General features: G+C 46.4%; 1 protein-coding gene across 1 annotated transcript; it reads right to left on the bottom strand.

The window, feature by feature from the left end:
- Positions 1–9,554: 9,554 nt before the first annotated feature.
- On the bottom strand, positions 9,555–19,375 carry CENPM (centromere protein M). The gene is made up of 6 exons (XM_032787178.2): positions 19,245–19,375; positions 18,377–18,456; positions 14,603–14,701; positions 13,336–13,415; positions 12,735–12,826; positions 9,555–11,034 (listed from the first exon to the last, which is right to left on the bottom strand). Exons 1-6 carry the CDS (start codon positions 19,299–19,301, stop codon positions 10,909–10,911), a joined length of 534 nt encoding a protein of 177 aa, XP_032643069.1. The 5' UTR covers positions 19,302–19,375; the 3' UTR covers positions 9,555–10,908.
- Between the last annotated feature and the right edge of the window lie 1,004 nt (positions 19,376–20,379).

Genomic DNA, 20,379 nt, shown 5'->3' with positions numbered 1-20,379 from the left:
CAACCAGAGAGCAGGGAGGTGGGTGGGTGTAGAGATAGTCATACCCCTTTGAGGGGACCATATATTTCCTCTCTACTCCCCTAGCTGCAGGTGGAATTGAAGCTGGGGATTGCCAAACGGTGTCTGCATTGGCTTGTATAGTGTGGATGAACGGGAGAGCTACTCTAGTGGGTGCATCAGCCGATAAGATGTCCATGACTGGGTCCTCTATTTCAGTGACCTCCTCCATCTGCAAGTTCATATTCTGGGCCACCCGCCTCAAGAGGTCTTGATGGGCTCTGAGATCGATTGGTGGAGGGCCTGAGGAAGATGTTCCTGCTACCACCTCATCAGGTGAGGAGGAGGAGGAGAGGCCCGGGACCAACGGGTCCTGAGGTGGGTTGTGCCCTTGAGGGGCGTCATCTGCATCAGGTGGAACCTCGGTGACTGCAGAGGGAATTGGAGCCTCATCTGGGCCCGGGGGGCGGGGGGGGGCAGCTTACTGTCGCCTCTGGTACCTGGTGCTCTGACAGGGCCGAGCGTTGAGCCACTGATGGGGCACCTTGGGCCTGGTGGTATGCCGATGGTGTCCAGAAGGACCAGTGATAAGGCCCTTGTTCGTGGCTTTGTCCCTGGGGATATTGGCTGGGGACGTCAGATTCCCCCTCCTGATGGTAGGATGCACTGCCAGCCTGAGATGATACTGATGTGTATCTGGAAGGCCACAATGGTGCCGAGAGACCCTGGGAGGGCGCCACTGTTCTTGACGCTTGATCCCAGAGCGGTACCGGGGAGAGGTACCAGGAGCTATGGCGGTACTGCGAGCGAGACCGGGACCTTCTACCGTACCGGTGCCGAGAGGTCGACCGGGATCTTGAGTCCCTTCGCCTGGAGCAAGTGCGGGATACATGGTACCGAGAACAGTGCCAAGAGCCAGATCGGTACCGGGAGTATCTGTCCGGTGAACGAGATGTTGAACGTCACCATGAGTGCGACTGGTACCGCGATGGAGAGCAGTGCCGGGACTGCGACCGGCGACGGGAGTGGGAACGACATGATCGAGAGCATCTGCGAGACCGTGATCTGGAATGACATCACTCTGGTGGACCGACGGAAGGAGGCCTTACGAGGTCCGGCTTGCCGATGGATTGAACAACCCGCACCGGCAGTGCCGGGGGTTGAGGACAGATCGGCTCCATCATAGCAATGAGCTCCCTTGCCGCAGAGAAGGTCTCCGGCGTAGAAGGGAGAACAAGCTCAACCACAGCCAGAGCCGGGGAGCTGTCTGGCACCGGACTCAATGGCCCTTGTGAGACCGGAATTGACGGTGCCGCGCCAGGTGGAGCTGCAATCTGCGGTGCCGGCTTCAACGGTGCTGCAGCAGATGACAGTGCTCAATGAACCGTCCTAGACGAGTGCTCCTTCTGTGAGGCCGGAGTCGAAGCACTATATTGTTTCCCAGTCGGGGAAAGGGAGCGGTGCAGAGGAGTCAGTGCCAGTAGAGGTCGGTGCCGGGACTCCTTCTCGGTACCGGAGTGATCCGGTGCCGAAGGGGCGCTCCTTACCAAGGCAGTCTGTTGGGCGCTCGGTACCGATGTTGCAGGACTAAGTGCCGACTCCATGAGGAGCTGCTTCAATCGAAAGTCCCTCTCCTCCTTTGTCCTTGGTTTATATGACTTGCAAATGCGGCACCTGTCAACATGTTGGGATTCCCCTAGGCACTTAAGGCAGGAGTCGTGGGGATCCCCTATTGGCATCGGCTTCTGGCACGCTGAGCACAGGTTGAATCCTGGTGCCTTGGGCATGGGCCCGCACTGGGGTGGAGGAAAGGGGCTAATCCCCGATCCTCCCTTCAACTATATACACTAACTATGAATAGAAGTACTAACACTAACTATAACTACAAGAACTCGAACTATAAACACAGTAAAGAGCAAAGAACTATGAGTGGCTAGGGATGTGGAGATCAGCAAAGCCGCGCTCCACAGTTCCAACGACCATCAGGGGCGGTAAGAAGGAGGGCTGTTGAGTCAGCAGGGGTATATATCTGGCACTATAGCGGTGCCACTCCAGGGGGTGACCCAGCTGACCCACCATGTGTTGCTAGGGTAAAAATCTTCCGACGAGCGTGCATGTGGCGTGTGCACACCTAATTGGAATCGATATGAGCAAGCACTCGAAGAAATATGTGTATGTCATATAAATATGTCCAGGGGGAGTAGGGTGCACAGAGTCTGTGGAGCCCAGGAGGCTGTCCAGTCTCCACTCAGCACTCGACAGCGTAGAGCCAGGACATGGCTGCCCAGCAGAGCAGGGAGGTGCTGTGGTAGCTGAGCCCTGAGAGGAGCATGTAAGCACCCAGAGGAACATGAGGACCAGCTTGGACCAGAGGGACCTTCCGTGCCTGCCTGGCTCCATGATGGGGCTCCCTCTGCTGCTGGGGCTGCTTCTTTCCTGAGCTGTGAGTGTAGTGGGACTTGCCGGGCTGGGAGCTCCCCAGTGGGGGGGCTGGGGAGGGTGCAGAAGCCTGTGCCCTAGGGGGAAGTGACGTGCAGTCCAAAAACTTATTGACTCTCCCCCTCCCTGAAGCCTCTGCAGCCTGGACCTAGAGCCGAGCTGACAGCCCAGGCAAGGGCATTGCTCACAACTACCAGGACTCAGAGTCTGCCAGGGGGCCAAGGGCTCCAAAGGTTTCAATGCGGACATGCAGTGACATTTTTTAGAAATACATTTTGGTAATATTTCACAGCGCAGCGATCTCTGTGGGCGCCAGCTTGAGAATCGATGGTGTAGGGCGCTTTGCTCACCTAAGCCATGCCTCTCTACCCTGCTATTTACAGTGGATTCTACTTAATAGCTACCCAGATATTAACTTTTGGTTAACAGCAACTTGTCGCTGGGAACCAGTCCCATCCCACTGACTTTAATGTTAATGCGATTCTGAGATTGGCAATGATATGCTGCTTCTTAGCAAGATCTTTTGGGGAGACAAGCTCCACCAGCAGGCAGGTTTGCAGGGCTGCAGCCAGGGAAGGCACATCCCAATGATTCCTACTGTGGCTGCTGCTTTGAAAACCGGCCTTCTTGTTAGCAACCACTGGATAATAGAAGTTATTGGTTCACAACTGAGGGGTTGCTAATAAGCAAAATCTACTGCATGCACATACTAGTTAGGCCTACAGTGTCTGTACTCTGCATGCTGCCATAAGCATAGATATACGGTCAGGAAGAGGTTTCAATTTCATTGCACCAGTAAATCCTGACGAAAAGAGTTTGCTCTAAATTTTTCCAGCCAAGTCTACTTTGGACTTCTGCCCCTCGCTTCATCTGAGGGGCTCAAAGCCCTTTGCAAATGTTCATTCATTAACACTCTGGTAATTCACAGAGATGTGACCCGTTTTACAGATGGGGAGAGTGAGGCACGGAGACTTTAAGAGACATGCCCCAGGTCATGCAGAAAGTCAAGAGCCGAGTCAGAAAAAGACCCCAGCCCTCCTGCCACTCAGTGCTGTGCTACACCAGCCATTGCCTTCTCTTGCCCAGGACTTATCCCTCCCACCAACGGACAGCTAGTTGCAGGCTGTAGAGTGGCAGTTGTTCAACAGTTTAGGCTAGGAAGTGGATAGTGCACGCCATGGAAACTACAGGGGGAATTAGGCCAATAGACCGTAAACAGCACAGCTGGAATTTGGCTGGGACTAAGCCCCTTGTTCGTACAAAATCAAAATTGAAACCAGACAAAAGGAAAACAAGTATTTTCCTTTTCTCTAATCAGCATTGGGACCTTTGTTTTGTGTCTCTTCTGGCAGTGGAGGCCTGCAGCTATTCAGTGTCCTCTAACACCATACAGTGCCATCAGTCAGCATCGACTCAACAGAAAGTGCACCGCCTACCATCTCACTAGCATCATCACCGATTGCAACACTCAAGAGAGCAGCTACCAAAGCTTCACTCACAAACATCACAACCTCCCTCATCTAGTGTAGTCCCTGCACTGATTTTACCTCCAGCTACACTACTTGGACAGTTAGATTACACTGGTCTACAGTTTTTGAGAAGTCGTCTGCTTCAGAGATAAAATGTGCTATTTATTATGTATTTTGATGTGCTGAATTCAAATATGACAATTAAAACAACTGATTGGCTACTGTTTCTAAGATATTTAAGTTTATATTTAAGTTTTATACAGTTTATCTATCGTGTTATGTTGTATAGATAGCTAGCAGTTTTTAATTCAAGAAATTTGTATAAACCTTAGGTCTTTTCATTTGTGTTTATGGTTGCTTTACATGATGATATTTCACCTGTCTGTTTATGTAACACTTTAAAAATCAGCCCAAAGGGTTATAAAAATTAAAATTTATTTATGAAAACAAAAGGCAAAAAACCTATTATGTACATACGTTTAGTCTCCTATTCAGTGTTCTACTCTTGGCGCTTCGTTGGCTTTGATCTCTTGTATTTCATTTAAAATGGTAGCCACTGCTTGTCTCACTGGTCCAGTCAATAGTCTGCCAAGCATTGATGGGCTCCATTTGCCCCGGATAGCGTTTTCGTCCATTGTTGTCAATGTTCCTCAGGTGAAAATCGCTCGCCGTGCTGTCGCTCACATTGCTCCGCAGTTCGCGCGTTCGGCAAATATAATGCTAGATGAGAGTTGCCAAAAAATGATAAATCTTTAGTATGAACATGTTGCAAGCCAAGGCGGTTTTGTATGCCTTTGAGGAGTGTTTTTTTCTACAAACAACCTGTAGTTGATCTGCCTTGTTGGTTTCCGATGAAATTTGATTGCCACTAACTGGAAGGGCTTTTCCATTGCCGTCTTTTCCTTGCCACTGCAGTGCAGTGCGTTCAAAGTGCATCATCTCGAAGAAAGCTTCACGAATTCTGAGGACTAACAGCAGATCATCCTTCCTTTGATCTTAGGCTTCTCACTTAACCTTGTGAAAATTTTCCATGGATATAGTACTGAAAGCCTGCTTGTGTGTTGTTGTCCAATGGCCTTGACAAAGTTCTTCATCAAGACCCAGCTTGATGTATAAGAGTGGTAACCAAAATCTTTCCTTTGAAATTCAACAAGTGGTGGGAATGTCTGAAACAGCTTTTTCCTCCCCAGGCTACCACATGGACATGTCGGAGTGGGGCCGTTCTCTTCTCTGATGTTAGTGGTGGGCATCTCTCTTGCCACGACTATCCCATTCGCGAGAGAAAACAGCAGTACTATTGTGTATTCCAGTCTTGCAGACCAAGCAATGGAAGCAAACAACCTTCAAATTTGCTCATCAAAGCTTGCCTTCTTGATGGTTGGTCATAGTTTATGCACCTCATAAAGTCTGTTTCATGTTGTCATGGGTTTTCCTTCATATGGATACTGCCACATTGACCAACTGGAATTGCATGGCAAAACATTTGCCATTATGCAGCAAACAGCTTTAAAGACTCGTCTTCGATGAATCCATATGAACAGTCTTCACTCAGCTGCGATCGTGAACGATGTTGAGGGCTGCCATCATGCCATCGATGTTGGTTGGCAGGCTACAAGATCACCTTCCAATGAAGAGAAAGAATGGTGACAAGATTCCTTTTTGACGGTCACGGAACATGGAAAACCCTAACTATCAACCTGCCAGGAGATTCCACTGCTGTAGTCTGGAGCCCAACAGCTAGACTAGAGCCAATCAACAATTTTAAGCATCATTTTCGTTCTCAGTGACCCAGAATTAGTAAAGTTTGACTACATTTATTTCAGAAGCATTTTGGCTGTAGAGCAGTGTTATTTGGTAACTACTCTTAGTAGGCTTCAAAAGATAAATATTGGAGATATCTTTAAATAGCAGTCTGAACTCAAAACACTTTTCCTCAACTCCACACCAAATTGCAAAGCGTCCACGTTTATGTCCCCAGATATGAACGCATCTCTATGGTTCTGGTTCCAGGTCAATTCCAAACCCAGGAATGGCCTGTTTTCTGGGTCTGATTTAGAACTGCTTATACTAGTGGCGCCAATACTAGTTTGACTGGCATAACCACCACTATAAGCACTTGTATATTGATATAACTGTGTGTACACTAGGAGGGTTTTGATAGCATAACTAAGTTGGTTTAAAAAAAATAAAAATAAAAAAAAAAAACACACTCCAACCAACCAAGGTATACTGGCAGAACTTCTGAGGGTAGATCAAACCTTAGACATTAGTAGACTCCTCCTCACAGCATCTGAGGGAGGCAGGGGATGGTGGCACGGAGAGATGAAGGGCAGGATAGTGGCACATTGCACAAACAATTGATTTTCACTAGTTTTCTACAATTTTGGCCAAATCTCTCATGAGAGTTCAACGTGGTGGAGCCTAAATGTAGTTCTAGTTCAGCCTCCAACCCTTCCATAAACCTCATCTAGATGTGAATGCCACCTCCATAACCCATCTCTAGTAAGTATTAAAGCTGTGCTTTGAGTCTAGATCAAGATATTTTTGGCTGTCTGGCCCTGCTCTATGACAGGCCTTGCTGTCTCCTGTCTAAACAGCCAGCAGTTCCCAGAGGTCTTTACACAGTTGTGGTTGTCACTTTAGATGAGTCCCAAGAACTTTTAATTGTAAAATGTAATGGATCTGAGAGACAGCACCACTCTTAGTCATGCTCCAGTTACCCTGCCAGTTATATTACAGAAAGATCAGTTGATCAGGGCTACAGGTAAAGGAGGACAGCCTTTCTAACCATCAGAGAAATATTTGCTATGGGAAACGGGGGAAAGAACAGTTGCTCTTGAAGGAACTAGATTTCATCTTGAAGCAGTACAGATTCAACAACCTTTAAAAAGTCTGAGGAGAGCAGGACAAATGGGTTTCAGCATTTTCTCTCTTCAAGGGCTGTGATGAGGGAAGACATGTTGGGGTATACAGATTTGAGTCTGAGGGTAGAAAGGCAAGAATTGGTAGAGTCATACAAGTGGGTGGTGATAGTGAAGAGCACAGTGAGGACTTTCATTCTAGAGAAAAAAATTAGACTATCATTAAGGGTACAATTCTCTCACCGAGGTGATGGATTCTGTAACTTTCTGGGACCTCCATGACTTCCACAACAGCCAGAGCAGGCCCCCCTCCCCCCAACGGTCCCACCCAGCAACACTCCCAATGTTAGTTCCTCCCCCCACCCCACACGTAGTTTTAGTAAAAGTCAGGGATGAGTCATGAACGTCCATGAATTTTTGTTTATTCCCCCCTCGTCTCTGACTTTTACTAAAAATATCTGTGACAGAATCTTAACCTTAACGCCCAAGAAAGTGATGGCTATTAAATAAGTGATATGTGCAAAGTCATGCTTGTTGGGAAAAAATAATCCCAATTATACATATAAAATGACGAGGTCTAAATAAGATGCCAGCACTCAAGACAGGTCTTGTAGTCATCATGGATAGTTCTCTGAAAACATTTGCTCAATGAGCAGCAGCAGCAGTCAAAAAAGCTAACAACATTAGGAACCATTAGGAAAGGGACAGGTAAGATGGAAAATATAATGCCACTATATAAATTCATGGTACACCCCCCCTTTGAATAGCAGTTCTAATCACCTTATCATAAAAAAGGGTATTTTAGAATTGGAAAAAGCACGGAAAGGGGCAATAAAGATGATTAGGGATATGGAACAGCTTCTATTCAAGGAGAGGTTAAAGACTGGGAACAGTCCCAGTTCATCTTTAAAAAAAAAAAAAATGACTCAGAGGAAATATAGAAATCTTAAAAAAAAAAAAAAAACAACAACATGAATGGTGTAGAAAAAGTCTTATTTATCCCTTCACCTAACAAGAACCAGGGGTCGCCCAATGAAATGAATAGGCAGCAGGTTTAAATAAATAAAAGTAAGTACTTCACACAATGCAACCAACCTGTGGAACGTGCTGTAATGGGATGTTGTGAAGGCCAAAAGTATAACTCGGTTCAGAAAAGAATTAGGTAAGTTCATGGAAGACAGATCCATCAATAGCTCTTCGCCAGGATGGGCAGGACATAAACTCACGCTTCAGGTGACCCTAAGCATCTAACTGCCAAAAGCGGAGACTGGACAATAGGGGCTGGATCACTTGAAAATTGCCCTATTTGTTCATTCCTTCTGAAGCACTGATCACTGGCCATGGTCAGAGACAGGATACCGAGGTAGATGGACCACTGGTCCGACCCAGTACAGCCATTCTTATGTTCTTAAATGACTCATCTGATTTCTACTGTCCGAGTCACTGAAAAGTAGACTGGACAACTGCCAAGAGAATATAGTAAAAGGAACCATCCTGCGTTGGCTAGTGAAGGGAACAAAAGAACCTAAACTAGACTTCTTCCATTTCAATTACCCACCCACATGAGTTTGCACCTGTGCTTCAAGATCACATTGAAACTACTGGCTCCTCCAAACTGTGTGCTGGTTTATTTCACAAGACCTAAAGGGAAAGCAGGGCTGAGACAGCATACGCAAAATATACAGGAGAAAATATAACCTCATTTCCTTTCTGGCACCACCATAATGCCAATAGGGACAAGGCCTTGGCTACTGCAATCATGATCCACAAAGCTAGCTGGATATAGTTCACATTGATCGAGCTGCTGTGGGCTTTGCATTCTTGCTATATGGGCATGAAAATCCACTCCACTTTTTCCTCCCATGAGTTGCAGCCATTGCTTTTGGACATAGAAACACAGCTTAACATTTTAGCTCTTTTGTTCAAGCTGGCTGCCGGAAACCTCTCCATCTCCCTCCCCATGGTCACGGTGTCAAGAGGACTGTAGATGGGATTTGTGCACCCTCTGGGTGTTAGGGAGGCGCAGAGCCTCCCTAAGTCCTTTCTGTGATGACTGCCAACACCCAGAGCTGATTGAACCTGCGTTGCACTTGGGGCTGGGGCTCTGTATTCGTTAGTTCAGTGTAAGGGATCACCCCCCTTGCCCACACCCTGGTTTAACTTAACGGACTTCTTTTAAGAGGTTTTTTTATTCTACAAAAAGATTTCCTATTCAGTATGGAAGAGTCTAGACCGGGGTAGGCAACCTATGGCACGTGAGCTGATTTTCAGTGGCACTCACAGGGCCTAGGTCCTGGCTACTGGTCCGGGGGGCTCTGCATTTTAAATGAAGCTTCTTAAACATTTTAAAGACCTTATTTACTTTACATACAACAATAGTTTAGTTATATATTATAGACTCGTAGAAAGAGACCCTCTAAGAACATTAAAGTGTATTACTGGCACGCAAAACCTTAAATTAGAGTGAATGAATGAAGACTGGGCACAGCACTTCTGAAAGGTTGCTGACCCCTGCTCTAGACCATGTGTTCAGGAAGGCGGTTCAGATGTTCATTAGGGGGTTTATTCCAGTGATGAGGTCTTAGCACCATCTTGTGGATTGAAGTGATAATTGCAACCCATCTCAAGTTACTACAAACAGAAGCTAAACAAGCTGGTAAGAACTCCCACACTCAGTTTACACTGTTGGCAGCACCAGTGTAGCTACACCACTGATGAAAAACTACCTACTGTTTTCCCAGAGCACCAACACTATGTATGAGTGAATGTTACCAGAGAGGGTCTGGACTAGTTTTTAGATATTACACATTTTATTAACTTAATATTCCAGCACATAGTATCAGATTAATGGTATATTCCCAATACAATTACTATTTGTGTCTCGACAAGTATAGTCTGACTTTGGGGTTTATAGGCACAGTGCAAATGTATAGGCATGTCCAATCAGTAAGAAAAATACGTTATGCAGCATGTTTATAGCCAGGCTAGCCACAGTATACTTTTCCACCTATGAAGAAAGAGCAGAGATGGCACAAGATCCAGAAAAGCTGCAGGAATGCAGATTAAGGGCCTGACTTTCAGAAGCACTCAGCAATTCTGGAAGTTAGGCCCTTTGAAATCAAACTTTGTTGGAGAGGAACCATTTTGTGGATCTTTACTTTTAGAACTAATAATAAAACTCATTGAAGAGTGACTTCTGCACTTCTGTGTAACAGACATACTTCCACCACCGCACTGAGCAAATCCATGCCCCCATACACACACCTAGACTATCAACACTCCCCCCAACTCCTCTCACGCTCTGATATTCTCTCTATCTTGTGGAGATTTTTTGACTTGCAGAGACACAGCACTGAATAGGACTGTCGGATTCATTAGTCAGGTGAGGGGTTTACCTGCCAGGCAGTTTGCTGGGGCTGTATAACAAAAGATGACCATTCTTTCAAAGAAAAAATCATCAAATTGCTGGGTTGTCTCCTTTAAGCCCCGCCTCCCTCTCTGCTTAGATATTTAGGTGTTAGAAAGGTTAGGTAATCTTTCTTTGCATATCCCCCAACTGCTAGGTCATTACTGCCAACTGCTGTATAGATGATGGCTGCTAAACTGGCTTCCTTCCTTCAAGGGGCTTTATGGGTAAGTGAATTTTTTGCATTAGTGAGAAGTGCTCTATTTCAATCTGAATACTGCAAAACTCTTCCTAATGCTTTACTATTTTCTCCCTGGTGAAACAGTCCATTGGTACTAGGCAGAGAGCAGGCAGCAGCCTTCTGATACTTCTCTCCATGACTGCTGTGCCTACCTGCTAGGATACACACTGACCTGAGGACCCTGGCCCTCTCCCATTTCCTATGTAGCTCTCAGAAGGCTACACAGCTCTTGGTCACTAACAAAACGGGGTTAATTCAAACTGGGACCTAGGAGTGAAAGGAGATTTATTAGCACGGCTCCAGCCACCACCCAAACAGGAACCAAGCCTTTCCTGTAAAGGTAACAAAAGCAAGCAGCAGCATGGGATGAGCTGGTCTCATTATAAATCAACAGAAAAAGCGTCTCAACAGAATTCCCATGTCCGTCTATTTCTGCAGTTTGACACAGGATCGAAGAGTGTGGACAGGAAGAATGGCAATGGATTTACATCAAGGTTACTCATCAATGGAGCTTTTCATCAAAGAACTGAAGAAGAGGGCAGAAACCCCCGGCATGTGACCAGCGCAAATCTGCAACATCCGGAGCAGCCGCTGAGCTGTGGCAACTCTGATGCCTTCAGACTGGAAACAGAGGGAGAAAAATAAAACCCACAAGTTACTTAAAAATAAAGGGACAGAAAAGAAAATCTAGTTGGTGCCGAGATGCAGGAAGGAGCCAAAGTTAAGTGGGACCCAGATCAACTAGACACGGAGGTTCCCAACCCTGCTCACCTACTTATCTAGGGCCATTGGGAAGAAGAGGGCAGAGTCATAAAGGTTGAACGCCCCTTTGAAGAAGTACTGGGACCCAAACCCACTGGTATGAGATTGGAGAGAGGGGGAGGGAGGAAGGAGTGAAAAGAGGCAGCAGAGCCACGGGGTTGATGAGGGAAGGTAGGGGAGGCATTCACTAGATTCAGGATGACCAGCTATGCGCAAGGGAGCAGCAAGCCATTTCCATTATGCAAGCTCTCTTCCCCCAGCCCTTCAAAACAGCAACAGCTGATAACACCCCCGCCAAAGTACACGTCTGATGGCAGGGATGAAGTATGTGCCCCTCTAGGAGGTGCTGCGCCTTACTCTGTAGAGCTTGGGAAACAAGAAGTGTTTTGGATGTGTGAGCTGCAGGGCAATTGCATAACAGATGGGGATGGCAGCTCATGGTTTCACAGCAAGGTGACAATGTTTCAGGGAACTGGTGTATTGGGGCTGCATGTCTCAGAGGGGAAAATCCACGTGACAAAGAAGTCAGCTAGTTACTATCAACCTCGTAGCTATCAAGATGTGGGTTTCTGATCATCCTGATCACTTTGCTTATGCCTTTACATAAGAATGGCCATAGTGGGTCAGATTAAGGGTCCATCTAGCCCTGTATCCTGTCTTCAGACAGCAGTCAATGCCAGATGCTTCACTGGGAATAAACAGAACAGGGCAATTATCTGTGACCCATCCCCTGTCGTCCGCTCCCAGATTCTGGCAGTAAAAGGCTAGAGACAACTCAGAGCATAGGGCTGCAGCCACGACCATCTTGGCTAATAGCCATTGAGGGACCTATCCTCCATGAACTTATCTAATTCTTTTTTGAACCCCGTTATAATTTTGGTCTTCACATCATTTCCTGGCAACGAGTTCCACAGGTTGACTGTGTGGTGTGTGAATAAGTACTTCCTTTTGTTTGTTTTAAACCTGCTGCCTATTAATTTCATTGGGTGACCTCAAGTTCCTGTGTTATGTGAAGGAGTAAATAACACTTCCCTATTCACTTTCCTCCAATCTTTTGTTGGCTTAGCTGGTCAACTCTATAGGGCAGGGATTGTATCTAAATAGAAGCAGCAAAGAGTCCTGTGGCACCTTATAGACTAACAGATGTTTTGGAGCATGAGCTTCCGTGGGTGGATCCGACGAAGTGGGTATTCACCCACGAAAGCTCATGCTCCAAAATGTCTGTTAGTCTATAAGGTGCCACAGGATTCTTTGCTGCTGTTACAGATCCAGACTAACACGGCTACCCCTCTGAATCTAAATAGAGGTTATTTAAATGAAAGCAAGAATAAGTTTCTAGAAGCACAATGACTCGACTACCTGCACTTTGAGCGGCTGCAAGGATTTGGTCTTTGCAATCAAAATATACAAGCAATATACACTGGTATTAGGTTTAATCACACCTCATCATGATTTATTGCTGACATACCAAATATTGTTAGTGAGTAGGAGGATTTTCTGACCCCATTTCCTGCCCCTCCATGCACCACCACCCCAGCCACAAAATTAAACATCCTTACGTCCAGCTCACAGAATAGGACAGGACTGCAGTAGAGGTTTCCCAGTTTCCGTACAGCATTCATCTCTACGCTGCAGTGATTCATCCTACCAACTTCAGAGAGAAAACAGGAAGGCATTAGGGAAAGTTTTGCAATATTCCACAGCCCATCCCCAGTGGAGAAGAGCAATGAGGAATGTTTAGTTCCACAAATGATCCAAATCTAGCATACGCATAGTCCTCATAATAGCAAAGCTCATTCAGGCAGTAATGAGCACGTCAAACAGAATGGCATTGAGATTACCATTAAGAAAAGTCCACAGGAAGAGACTTTGCAGTTCCATACAAATCAATCTTGCAATTCGTATTCATGGGGGCAAGGGCAGAAAAGAGACACCTGACTGGAGGAAATGAAGGGAAGGACCAAGTGAGGTCAAAAACATGTTTTGAGCTGGGAAAGAGATGAGATTCAGCAACATTTAAAGAAAAGCTTCAGTGACAAGCTGTTGGCTTGTTTTGTTTAAGGTGAAGCCATTCCAGGTGTTCTAAGGAGAAGAAGAAGAAGTGATGAAACACTGGAAGGAGGAGGAGAAAGAAAAAGCCGGGTACTTGGCCATACATACCACCTGTGATGAGGAAGCACACTTTCCCGAGGAAGAAGTTGGCATCCATGTGTGATAGCGAAGCTTCAACATTCCTAAGACTGATGGAAAAGGAAAGAAAAAACACATCATATAATCCAGTAAAACCAGAGGTTAGGCTAATGCTAGTACCGTCACCAGCAAAGCAGGAAGCCAGAGCAGCACAAAAGGAGAGACTTTCAAAGGCACAAATGGCAGATGGACATCCACCTCCTACTGAAAGTCAGAAGGACCTGGGTGTAGCTGCCATTTATGCCTTTGAAAGTCTCTCCCCTTTGTGTTTAGATACTAATGATGGGTGCTAGAGAAGCCATGCAATAGACAGAAAGGAGAACAAAACTCAAGAGTAACAGGATACTGTTCAAATGAATAATTATCTTGGTGGAGATCTTTAGAGGAGCCTAAGGAAGTTAGGCATCCAAATCCCACTGGGCACCTAACCCCTTTAGTCTTCTTTGAAAATCCCAGTCCTTGTATTTTATAAGGACCTTTCATCTGGATGGCTGTCCAGTGTGACTAGTTACTTCTGAAGATCTGTTCAAGTCCAGAATCAAAAGGTCACAAATGAAGTGGCTTTGGCAACTCTCACCTTTCCCAGGAATAAGGTTTTATCCTGATTATAAAAATAAAAACAGAATTGGATTTCTCTTTGTATCAACACTCAGGTGCAGTGGTACAGCTGAGAGAGGTAAGGGATAAGATAGACAAAGATCAAAGATCATGTTAGCCCTGCTGACTGATGGAGCTCCAATCCCACAGAGGGACCTAGTTTAGCAATGCCATCATAAAGAGTACCTGTACACACCACTGACTCAGATCTGACTGTTAACTGAGACTGCCTAGGGTCTAGCTATCAGAACACCATAATACCCACCACCAACTTGTATGCTGTTTCCATTTTACAGATGGTAAATTTTCAGATTTCATGCACCTGACTCTGCATAACCAAATTAATAGCACAACCAGAAAGAAATTCCACCCTCCTTGCTATGGCAGAGCACTGCACAATTAGGTGTGTTATAGGAAAGCAGGTTTCACATTATTTATTCATTGCCATAGGCAGGATAACTGCTGGAGGAATTATTGATCTGTTCCACTACAGCAAGTCCAGTGTTTGAAAGCCAATGGCTCCGTGGGCTTCTAACCATCACAATGATGCAGGTGCTGGATCAGTTTACCTCAGGTTAAACTAACAACTAACTCCTTCCTCAAGTTCTCCCTCCACTGTTCCAACCCCTTCTGCATTTACCTGTGTTTGCTTTGCATGTTAATCATAAAGGCAATCAGATCAATCCGGGGCCGGATGTGATCTCTCTCAGCAGGTAAAGGGAGGGAGGTCGCCACGTGGCTGAAAGACAAAAATAAGTTTGCATATTTACCCAAACTGAATAGAGTGGCAAAGCAGGATCCATTTTGCCAGCCACTTACTTAGCTAGAATGGTTAGCAGGAGTAGATTGAGCGTAGGGTGACCAGATGTCCCAATAAAATCGGAACTGTCCTGACATTTAGGTGTTTGTCCCAACCGATCTTTGGTCGGGATGCAATTTGTCCCGATATTTCGCTCCGCCAGCAGCACTCGCCTTATTTTTCTTTAGCTCCGCCAGCAGACTCCCACCTGATGTGTCCCGATATTTTCTCCCTCTCATGTGGTCACCCTAATTTAGGGCCATGTATTTCAATGGCTATAAGCACTTGATGAGACTCATTGCTTGGTTAAATGGCACTCCTGGTGTCCCCATAAGCCTATTCACAATCATTAATAGTCACAATTGACATTTGATAGCATAAACTTTGTTACCTTCAAGCTGCTTAATGAGGTCATCCCGTATGACAATAGTTTTCTCCAAGGATTTGTACTGTACTCTTCCCTATAAAAGCCCTAGCAAGGTATCAGGAACTGTGTGCTGTTAGAGGCCCATCTTTCAGATGAGATGTAGACCAGAGATTCCGACTCCTCACAGTCATTAGTGACAGTAGGGTTGTTTTTTGTTTTTCCTTTTTTAACTGTCAGAAGGGTGTTAGCTCTGGTCTCTTTGATCAACTTCAAATCAAGTAGTGTCATGATCTCGTACCAGATATGGTCTGGCTACAGCGTTTACTTCTGAGCAAACTACATACCAAATGTGTTCATCATAAGATCCTTTAATGCTCTGTCAGCTATGACCTTGGTCCGTTTAAATAAGATATTTTACACACAGCACACCTAAGAGAATAGTATAACACAGTTTGTCTTTCCATTACAATAATTACATTTTAGGGGCCTAAAATTTCTCATGTAACTACAATTGAATGCAGCACTGTACTTCTTGGCAACACTGCATGTGTTTAGGATAATGTCAGTAGACAGCACTTTGCATTCTACATCAGAGTCTACTTCAGTAGTACTGACTATCCTGTAAAGCAGTAATTCTCAAACTTCTGTACTGGTGACGCCTTTCACATAGAAAGCCTCTGAATGAGACCCCTCTTTATAAAACCATTATAAATACTGGAGGCAAAGCAGGGTTTGGGGTGGAGGATGACTGCTCGTGACCCCCCCATGTAAGAACCTTGTGACCCCCCTGAGAGGTCCCAACCCCCCGTTTGAGAACTCCTACTGTAAAGTACCTTGAGGTTATGTAAGTTAGGAGACACAGTATTTTTTTTTTATCTATGTATCAGAGAGAGAGTGTAGCATCTTCCCAATTAAAGCTTCTAACCAGCTCTCTATGGTATATTTAATAACCACCCCTGCAATGCTCAAAAAGTGATCTTTTCAGTTTCCAACAGAGTGTGTTTTATGTGTGGCTAAGGGAGAATCTTTTTGGCCAGATTTTGAAAAAAATTGGAAGTCATTTCTGAGATATGAGAGTTTAAATTTTAGGGGTGAAAACTCTCTCTGGAAAATACTTTTGTTTATAACACCGTTTGTCAAAAATGATTTGGCTTAAAAACTTAGGATGACATTTATGGAAAAGTTCAGGGACAGATCTAGTGCCTTTCATCATGTTTAGGAAGTGGAGCTGCATATTTTGGAAGGTCTTCATGGCTGAATTCCAATCAGAATGGTTTGGAGGTCCCCAGCACAGGTGATGGTATCTGGCAAATCTTGTACCTTTGTAACACTTACAGCTTATAGGTATTTGCTAGGTGAGGCAAAAGTATAAAGTTAAGGCAGTAATGCAGTGGTCTTACAGGTCTTGATGCTTGTAGGCCAATAGCTTAGCTAAACTAATTAGGGCATATGGCCCAAAAAAGTTTAAGCATAAGTAGCTAACAAAGACCAACCATAGATCATAAGATATCACAAGACAGAATGTGGTAATGACTGAACTGCTGACAGGTAACCACAAGATGTTAGTTTATATCAGCTTGGGATATTTTAAGCTAGAGACATCAGCAGATGTCTGACCACAAGAATGCCATGTAACCTGGCTGTACCATTGTCTGTATGACAGGGTGACGACCATTGATGATGGTGATGATAGTGAGGAGGAAGATGATACCTAACACTTCAGGTTGTTCTGCAAGGGATGGCATAAGTATAGGCATGCTCCACTCATTCTGTATTATATCCAACCAAGCAAGGTAGGTAGAGTGTTTGTGAGTTTGCTGATTATGTTAATAAAATTATTACAAATACAGAAGGTTTTTCCTAAGTATGAGTGTTGTCATTGCTGAGCACATTTGAGCTCCCAGCTGAACAGCAATTCTGATATTACTTGGCCTAATCTTGGGAGAAGAGTCTACCAAATTCCAGAGTCCTAACTGTGGTAATGTAATTCACCTACAAGCAATAGATCAGGCAACACACTTGCCAATGGCCTTGAATGGTCCAAACAATGTTATGGATTTTGGAAGTTTCTCAGGAGTTCTGGTGGACAATTATACTGCTTTAGAATCACTAGTACTGCAGCAGCGAGAGAAATATACCCTTCTCCCAAAAATCCAAGTTAATGCATTTCCTCTTGTAGACATAATTGCCAAAGTCAATACATGAGCAACAAAGGGAATTCGCAGACAGAAGTTATCATATAAGCTGGAGTTAAAATTCCAAATGCAAATCAATAACGCGAGGAGGAGTATACATAAAAGGGTTCATGTAAGACAAGAATTGCAGCTAGTGGACATTTTACAAGGAAACTTGAAATCTAATCAGTTTAAAGTAGTGTGAGGCACACCTGCCTGACTCCCCCTATTAATTTCAGACAGTTTCCATTTTTGAACGGAAGACCCACACAGAAAAAAAAAAAAGGAAATCTATTTAGATGCTTATACTGCACCCAGCACTCATCTCCAAGCACCTGGGCTATATGAGGTACGTCTACACTGCAGCTGGTATCAGGGAGGGCAGACAGACTCATGCTAGCACACTAAAAATAGCAGCGTGGCTGTCGCAGTACAGGTTATGGCTCAGGTTAGGCACCCAAGCTCAGACCCAGGTGGCAGTTGCCAAGCTATTTTTAGTGGGATAGCTTGAGCAGAGATAGTGCAAGTCTGTCTGCCCACACCAGGAGGCATGTCCCCAGCTGCAGGTAGATCATTCCACAGAGGGCTAAGTAATGCACAGTAAACAAATGAAAACAAATATCCTCCCCCTTTAATCAGGTGTGGGCTGCTATTTCCTGAAGAAAATGCAACTTGTCTCTTGTACATACACCTAAATCCTACTGAGAAGTTGTAGCTTGCAGTTGCACAACCATATTGATGCAATATTGTGCTCTGGGGTTCAGAAAAGTAAATTCTATCCTTGGACTACACTTGATTCCATTGCTACCACCGTGGAGATTGCACCTGTAAGTGAGTTTCAGGTCTGCATTTGAGAAGTGCAGATGCAGCCGTACTGAATCACCATCCATTTCCTGCAACCCCTCAGTTTTAACTTAATCTGCCATAACCAAAACTACTTCCACAAGCCTATCTGACCAGATCTCAATTTGAGATGGAGTCTAGAAGAAAAAAAAGACACAAATAAACCTTGGCAAAGAATAATTTCAGAATTGAATTGGGAAGATTTTTGTTCCACCCTTTCCAATCACTTACATATTTATCTTGAAGGTTTTTTTCTCCTTAAGAATTGCCTCTGCTAGCTGCTGCTGCTGACTTTCATCCGTGCCCACCAACTGCTCAGGAAGGGAAAATGGCTTGTAAGAGATGCAACCAAAAGATGAAGAGAAGTCACTAGCTAGTGCCCTTCACCTTGAGAGGTCCCAGGGCATGTTATGAACAAGGCTCAGGGAAGATGGTTCACACACAGGCAGCCACCTCTGGGGCATGATGGGGCAGCTGGTTAACAGCGAACAGCACATCTGTGGGGAGAGATTGCAGCCACCCGCCCCGACATTTTAGGCCTGTGCCCATCAGACCCCAGGCACATGTGTCCAGCTGTGCAGGACTCTCAAGCCCCTGGCACTAGGAGAACACCTAGCACAGGTTAAGGAGAACAGAGGCAACCAGGGTGTCAGTGTTGTAGCCCAGCAGAGGAAGTGTCCTCAGTAGGGCCTCATCCCCCACGGCCAGGCTGGGGCTCACGTAGCCATCCACAGAGCACCCATGGCCCAGTCACCCCGCCAGCCCCAACTGGGTCCGCTCTACAGGTACTGACCAGACATGACCCTGCTTAGCCAGGGGAGGGCCGCGCCCTGCCCACAGTCGCTCTGAGGGGCGGTGCAAACAAGCCTCCCCGCCTATCAGCACAGGCCCCTGGGGAGGCAGGGCAACTTGTTTGCATACTAAGACCAGACCACCAATCAAGACGCAGGGCGTGGCTAAAGGCCTCGGACGGGCAGCGATTGGCCGAAGCACACGGTTAACAGGAGGGAAGCGGCGGTAGCGGGGCAGTTGGTCCAGGGCAGGGGACGCGACTCGACTCGACGCGACGCGACGCGACGCGGATTCCTCACAGACCTACCAAGATGGTGGCCGCGTTGAGCGTCGGGAGTTTATCGAAGGGCTTCACCAGCGACATCGCTGCAGAGTAGCGGGCGGCCTCTGCCGCGCCAGGGTTTCAAACTGCCACCACGTGCTGCGTCATGACCCGTCGGACCGCCCAACGCACGCAGCGTAGGCGGAGCGAGATCACTGCGCATATGCGCCTTCACGGGCGGCAGGGGTGGGGGGAAAAGAGCGAGGTTGAGCGGCGCGCGAGTCGGCAGTTTCCTTCCGTTATCTTACTTAGGTCTCGTGTCCGGCGCGCGCGCCACTCCCACTTCCCTCGTGCTGCGTGCGCAGCGCAGCCTCGCTGGGGGTAAGCCGGGGCCGTGTTCATGCGCGTGCGGCTTGCGGCGGGCTGCACGTGCCTGAGCCGGCTGGGTCCCAGCAGCGCATTAGAGAGACGGGGGAGGTTGGCCTAACAGCCCCGCTTTGGGACCTGCGCAGGGCCTGTCAGTCCCCTGGCCCAGGGTGTTCGGCGGGGGGCAATGTGAGCTGCTGGCCCCGCCTCGTTAGGATTGTCGCCCCTGGTACCGGTAGCCTGGCTCATTCGCCCAGGGGTGAGTCGGGGCACGTGATGCTGGGATCAGGTTCTGCCCCGGCGGGGCTGGAGATCCAGCTCACCCCCAGCAGTGGCTCCTGTGCCAGGTGAGGTGTGTGTCTGGGTGCAGGTGAGGCGTTCCCCCCTCTCTGCCCTGCGCCTTTCCTGGTGCCACTGGGGTGGCTGCCCTGAGTGGGGCTGTGAAGGACCAAATACAATGACCTGGCCGGCCAGATGCGGCCCCATGGCCACCAGTTGCCATCTCTGAATTAATGTAGTATTGGGACACCACTGGTATTAGTCATACATAATGGTGACTCAGGTTGGATGTTCATAATAAATAATACTTGGCAATTCTATAGGTGCTTTCTATCCAGGTACTACAAAGCAGTTTAATAGAGGTGCCTGCTGGGCTGAGAGGGTGAGTATTAGCTCTATTTTACAGAAGGGGAAACAAACAGACTAATGCTCCTAGAGTGAAATAAGAATTTAAAAAAAAGATTGGGGTTTTAGGCAGGAGAGGGAAGGAGTTACACACTAGTGGCATGCTGTCTGTGTATACAAGGCTTGCCTT

This window comes from Chelonoidis abingdonii, chromosome 1 (genome assembly GCF_003597395.2).
Source record: "Chelonoidis abingdonii isolate Lonesome George chromosome 1, CheloAbing_2.0, whole genome shotgun sequence".
Lineage (NCBI taxonomy): Eukaryota > Metazoa > Chordata > Testudines > Testudinidae > Chelonoidis > Chelonoidis abingdonii.
The sequence above is the reverse complement of the archived record's forward strand: the minus strand, read 5'-3'. Positions and strand labels throughout refer to the sequence as shown.

Bases quoted from the DNA above. Each gene is read 5' to 3' on its own strand.
- CENPM (XM_032787178.2), bottom strand. From the start codon at position 19,301: ATGTCGCTGGTGAAGCCCTTCGATAAACTCCCGACGCTCAACGCGGCC. The intron at 13,416-14,602 runs GTAAATGCAGAA...CTTTTCCATCAG, and splicing joins AACATGCAAAGCAAACACAG to TCTTAGGAATGTTGAAGCTT. The intron at 12,827-13,335 runs GTATGTATGGCC...TTCTCTCTGAAG, and splicing joins GTGCTTCCTCATCACAGGTG to TTGGTAGGATGAATCACTGC.